Genomic DNA, 6,386 nt, shown 5'->3' with positions numbered 1-6,386 from the left:
ACAATGCAACGCGATCGTCTCTGGCTGTGTTGGCAGTGCAGTAGTGTTCAAGATACCTCGGACATTCATGTGTTTATTTGTGAGAACGCTTGACTTTTGCCGTTAACGGAAATGAAAGTAGCTTTTGGTTTGTTCCCGGCAAAACTAGTACAATATAGCTTAGATTACAATATCGTTATAGCGTTGAATGTCTTGCGTCGTATAAAAATAGGAAACGTTTCTTTTGGAACGATTCGAAAGGCTCTATAGTTTGAACAAGCCACGATATTGACTTACCATTACATTTAAAAAAAACTAAATAAATGAATGACATCAAATGAAAACACCACAGGCACCAAGTAGTCTCCATTCGAAGTGATACCGCGGAGTAGTAGCTGGATTCCCGATGACCTTGAACGCACCCAGCCTCCGTACCGCTACCAGCTGCGGCGGCTGTGGCAGCGGCGCATTCTCGCCTTGTAAATCCAAACAATGACTCCTACTACGGATCGGAGGAAAACACGCGAGTAGAATGCCTCTGACTGCACCGCTTTTGTCGCGATCGCCACGCCAAACTTAAAAGCACCCGCCGTAACCATGTGGATACCTACGGAGCAGGAAAAATACGGCGTCGGTAAGTTTATTGCGATTTTTTTTGGGGGGGGGGGGTTGTTGAATGTGTGAAAGTGCAATGCGCGTGGTGCGTTCAATGGCACGGTGTTGTTTGTCTTGGAGGAATGAAGCTGCAACTGATTCTATACTATGAGGAGGGGGGGATGCTTGTGTTTTTGTTTTCTTCCACCAAACAACAATGGGAAGCATCCGAGCTGATGATGAGAGCTTGACTGCCACATTGCAACGCATAGCGTTGTCGGTGTGGCCCCCCACGGGTTGCTAAATGATCTTAAATATTTATCTCGTGGACCCTTTTTGTTGTCGTTTAACATTTTTCACCCCCTCCGCCCCCCTTATTTTTCTAAATGAATCACTTTGGTGCAGATTTTGTTTCGTGGAAGAACCATAGATTCTCATGAAGATGCGTGCACACTGTGTGCATTGTTCCAGGTTGTGATTCAAACAGTAAAGTGAGACAAACAAGCCACCCCAAACCAAATGTAGGAAGCGGGGAGGCGGGGGGCGAGGGGGCTGCTGGTGTTGGTGTTGGAACACAGTCTTTTATTCCTGCTCGTGTGGTGAGAATTCCTATTTGCTGCCCTCTCCACCACCTCCACCCTCCTCCTCCTTCCTCTCCTTCTCTCCACCTTCTCTTCCTCACAATGACATGATCATTAAGATGTGAGCAAGTTAAATGTCTCATAATAATATTCCCCTGCGATCTTAATCTGCCATGTGGGAGTGATGCTCCAGTCCCCAGAAACCCCCCCCAACCCCTCTTATCAATTTAGATTTTTTTTTTTAATTCACGTCAACACGTTTGCTTCCTCCAAATGGTCCATCCTGTCCTGCTGATGCACTTTTTCGACCACCCTACCACCGTGACCTAAAATCGGCCAAGCCCAGTGAACTAGGAAGTACCCCCTGGCCTCTTTTTGTCGCCCTCTACACTGTGGACTTTTTTTTCCCGTTCAATCCCCCACCTCCCCCGAAGCTTTTTGGAATCGGCGCCAAAATCCTGCCTTACCCGTCATAGATCCTCGATCCGGTCTATATGATTCACATTTTAATTGCAGACTATCCAATTTGAAAGTACACTTGGACTGGATTAAAGGGAGGATATTTATTTTAAAAGGCTCGACAGTCACCATTGTTCCCCCCCAATACGACTGATAATTGGATTAAAAGTGCTCTACCCCTTTCCCTTGAGTAAGTGCGATTTAATTTCTAAGACATGCTTTGGGAGAAGAGCTCATCTTTTTTTTTTTTTTTGTTTTTGAGGAAGGAACCAGTGTTTTCCTGTTGCGAAAGGCCACAAAGAGACCTCTGAGGGGTTGTGCTGGCACCTCTGACGACTTCGCGGAATCAGTGTGCGCAGGTGACGAGGTTCACAGTTGTGCCGTGGATCAGTGCAAAAGGATCGAAACGGATTCCTGAAATCCTCCAGTTAGTTTTGTGCCTAACTCGACCCGCTGTTTTGATCATTTTAAGTTTCGAAGCAACAATATGTACAGCCCTGATCATTATTTTGCCCTTTGAATTGTCACTGAATAGTGTCTGTATTGTTGCTATGGGAACTTGGCTCACCTACTTGAGTGCGCTGTAATCTTGGTTAGACTGGCCAGAATGTCTCCCATGTTGTGTTAGCGCGAGCGTCCCTGCTATCGTGCTATCTTGAAGTCATTTTAGTGTTAGCGTCTTTTGTCTTTTAAACGTCCAAACATGCATCGTTGCTTAGCACACATTTACTTACCCAAACCCAAATTGGTGCATTAGAGAGATTTGTTTGAGAGACGTGTACACCCATACAGCCATAGATATGAATATTTCGATACGACACGCTCCTTTGGGGCCGTGTGTTTATGGTCTCCACTTTTGACCATAAGGTTCGGTAATGGGAAGAAACTCGGAATGCCTTTTACGGGTTTTATTTGATGTCAGCTCAAGATCAAAATGCCTCGCCGCTTAATTGGTTGACCGCGGTTTTGTTTGATGTCGATTCATCTCACCGACGCTGCCGTACTCGTTTGGGAAGGCCCGGGCTGCCGCCGTTGATGAAATATGAATGAACTCGAGACACGTTGGTATGAAGGCGGCCATTAGCCAACCAGTTGAGTGATGACTGTTTTTTTAACCGGTAGCTTAGAAGATGGATGAGAAAATGTTCATGGCTGATTGCGAACTTGACTTAAGCTAAAAGAGGGAAACGGTGTCATGTCGTGTTTCCGAATGCAAGGAGTCATTTATGAAATAAAAAATATCGGCTTTCGAAAGTCAGTCAAAGCGACATAGCGTCAGGTTATGCCTCAGACTCCTCCTCCCCTCATTAAGACACTTTGATAAAACCAATCAAGCGTGTCATTGCTCATGACAATGTCGACTCCTAATTCAAATATTTTAACGAGCTGGTTTGCTCCAAAGTCTCTGCGAGTTATGAACGAGGATTTAGAGGAGCAGCCACTTTCAAATCGAGGAAAAAGAACTCACCGGATTATTGCTTGTTTATCGCCGGGAAGGAGGGCCGATGTCGAGACCCCCCACCGTCCCTCCCGTGGCCCCCTCCTCCCAAGGGGGTGGAGCGGGGTGTCACTGAGGGTGCCGGCGCGTGTCAGGGGCGGGTTCATTGTCGCCGGGCACACGCCCTGCCCCGTTACCCCCTGGACTCTCCCACTTCGCTCCACTGGGGATTAGCAAGTTGTTTCGGAGCGGGGGCGCCCCACGGCCCATTCCACCGTTCTAGCCACGATTTCGTACTAAGGGCGAGGTATGGATTGGGGTTTAGGGGGAAGGGAGTGTGCCAAAGTGAAGCCTCCCTCTTTGTGATTGCTTCCTCGCCTGCCGCCTCATCTCCATCTGCAAAGATGGCGCCGCTTCGCCAACGCAGTCGTCAACATGGACCATGTGGCATGTAGGCGGCCATCTTGTCGAGTTGAACAGATGTTGAAAACATCCATCCATCCATCCATCCATCCATCCATCCATCCATCCATCCATCCATCCATCCATCCATTCTGCACCGCTTATCCGAGGTCGGGTGGCGGATGCAACAGCTTTAGCAGGGAAGCCCAGACTTCCCTCTCCCCAGCCACTTCTTCCAGCTCGTCTCGAGGGATCCCAAGGCGTTTCCAGGCCAGCCAGGAGCCGTCGTCTCTCCAACGTGTCCCGGGTCGCCCCCGGGGCCTCCCACCGGTGGGACATAACCGGAACACCTCGGCAGGTGGGCGTCCAGGAGGCGTGCCCGAGCCACCTCATCTGGCTGCTCTCGACGTGGAGGAGACAATTGGGGAAAAAAACAAATCAAATAACGAGCAATAACCATCCAGCCCACTATGGCTGCCCCTTGGTTCATGCGGACATGACACGGGCCATAATAGAAAGGCACAAAGATGTGGAAAATGTGGTCCAATTAAGCCAGGCTCTATTTATTTTGGCCTCCGGTTTGATTTCTATGATCAAAAAGCTTGCTTATTCAGATCTGTCAACACAAAGCTGGAAAGAGGAGGAGATGAATGGATTGCGGGGAATTCGATTGTGCCGCTTGCCACTTCTCGCTAGCTTATCCCCATTGTTGGCTGGCGGGGACACGGACGAGCCCACATGCAGCATTAGGCCACAGCTATGCATAATGTTATGACAGGGCCACCGGGGGTGGGGGGCAGGGGTACATTGGCGGCGGCGGCGACGCGGGCTTTCCTGCTTTTCCACTCCAGTTGCATCCCGGCTTGCTTTGCGGTCAGGGAGCCTCTCCCACCCCCCTTCGTGTTTCCCTGTTATAGTTACAGATCATATTTCACATTGGTGTTGACGTCAAGTGCTGGTTTCATTTTCGTGTTGCGTTTTTTTTTTTAAAGGCTCAAGACAACGGGCTTGGAAAAATAATCCAAAAAATTTGCAAGGAAATTCTAAAACAGCCTGCTGCGGCGCCGTTTCTTGATGTGTCCTGTTAGGAATTTGCCGGCCCAACCGATCTGTAATTCTCCGGCAGCGTTGCCGGCAGACGTGTTTGTCATCTGTGTGGGCTGATGGGGAAAGATGAAAAAAAAAAAAAAGATAACATCATAAAAATAGGGGTGTCTGCCGATGACAATCGCTATGATTGACAGGTGCGAGGTGCTGTTAACGTGCCGGGAAACACTTGTTCTTTGTATTAAAAAAAAAAAAAAAAAATGCACATGCTGCTGTGGTCTCAGTTCTCTCTCTGTTCCGTGCGGCTGTCATCTCGATGAGCCCGTGTTGACCATAAAGAAAGCGTACATTGAATTGTGGCGTGTGTGTGTGTGACCCAGTCTCATCGTCATGACCTCACGGCTGCCGTTTCCCCCTTCATGCCGGCTTCCGTCAAAGCGATTTCTGCTCAGCCACAAGTGAATGACGCCAACGTGTTCAATTCCTGATTCATACGCTCGCCCGTAGGGCGAGATGTCGCCGTGTGATATTGAGCATCCGGGTGTGTCCGTCGCCCCCTACGCGTGTTTGGAAAACCGCTTGAGTGTGCTGTGACCTCAATGGACATTTGGAGCAAATCGAGTCAATAGCAAATGTCGTTGAGCTCAGCGTGGAAGTTCAGTTTCACGACCGAACCGGCTTTGTCGGGATTCATTTCCGCTCGTGAGGCAGATGGAGGGCAAGGCCGGACAGGTCTCGGTCCCGATGGCGTTTAAAACCCGCTTCTTTGACCTTGACTCGTCGCGCAACCCGTCATGCCGCCTTTCAACTTTTAGTGGAGGAGGGTTGTCGGATCTTTGACTTCAAAGGGAAAACACGGGGGAACGTCCACAAAGCAAGGGCGTAATAAAAGGCACGCTTGGATGAATTTCGGGGAATGGACAGAAATGCAAAATGTTCCCAGGAGTGTTTTGATCGGTTGGTTGCCTTTGACATCCAGTAGCGGAGCAAAGTGTCTTGGATGTACTTGCTCCTGCGGGTTGCTCGCGAGCAGGCTGGAGCGGCATGACCCTTATCTCGCACTCTGCCTCTCCCCAGTACCTGACACTCCTGAACCCCGCCCCCCACCCCCCCGCCACACACACCCGATATGTTTCATTCTCAACTCTCGGCCTTCGTTATCGCACTCGGCGTTCCTTCGAATCCATACTCAACCGCCCCAGATATTCCGCCGTAATGTGTGCGCTAGCCTCGTGCGGGCGGGCGGGCGGCGGCCTCGGTGGATCTGGCGTCTTGGAGGTGATAAAGCGCTACAGACGCTCGGCGGGCTTCGGAGAGCGGCTCTAACCGCAGAGCGTCTTTTGGTGCCCGACGCGCTCCGCCTCTTGTCGACTCTTACAACACGTCTTAAGCTTTGTTTGGAGGCGTCTTTTTACGCCGCAATGAGGTTTGAAAAGGCCTTCTTTGTGATGCCTCTTTTGACGGAAAATTGCCCTTTTTGAGGATGCAAATGCTGTAAAATGAGATTAACCGCGGAGGAAGCTTGGCTAATTTTTTCACGTTTGCGTATTGACGCTTTTATGCCGTGACGTCATGACGTCGCTGCAACTTGGCTCTTTGCCAGTGGAAAACCAAACGGCACTGGGGGTGGGTGGGCCGGGGGGTTGAAAAGAGGTTGCAAAAATCCACTAAATGGCTGCCATAGCGACCGTGTAACGTGGACTGGAAGTTCGAGAGCTGCAAAGAGGATATCGATCAGTCGAAATCACCTCTCCATCACGCTTGAGATTTGGCGGCCTTCTCGTCTCCATCACCGTTGCTCGCTCGCAGCAGCATTTGTGAGCTTTTTGCACGGCGCTCCGTGTTGATGACGGGTCGATCTCGGGTTGGCTCTCAGCCTGCCCCCC

The 6,386-nt window shown here is 50.0% G+C and overlaps 1 protein-coding gene across 5 annotated transcripts in view; it reads left to right on the top strand.

The window, feature by feature from the left end:
* The first annotated feature begins 406 nt into the window (after positions 1 to 406).
* The window catches only part of dock4b (dedicator of cytokinesis 4b), a 47,997-nt gene continuing 42,017 nt past the window's right edge, over positions 407 to 6,386 (top strand). For all 5 annotated transcript variants that reach the window (XM_019883049.1, XM_019883052.1, XM_019883047.1 and 2 more), the window contains exon 1: positions 407 to 613. In XM_019883049.1, the coding sequence (XP_019738608.1) occupies positions 577 to 613 (37 nt within the window). In that variant the 5' untranslated portion in view covers positions 407 to 576. The remainder of the gene's footprint in view (positions 614 to 6,386) is intronic.

Source organism: Hippocampus comes, unplaced genomic scaffold (assembly GCF_001891065.2).
Source record: "Hippocampus comes isolate QL1 unplaced genomic scaffold, H_comes_QL1_v1.1 scaffold53, whole genome shotgun sequence".
NCBI lineage: Eukaryota > Metazoa > Chordata > Actinopteri > Syngnathiformes > Syngnathidae > Hippocampus > Hippocampus comes.
The sequence above is the reverse complement of the archived record's forward strand: the minus strand, read 5'-3'. Positions and strand labels throughout refer to the sequence as shown.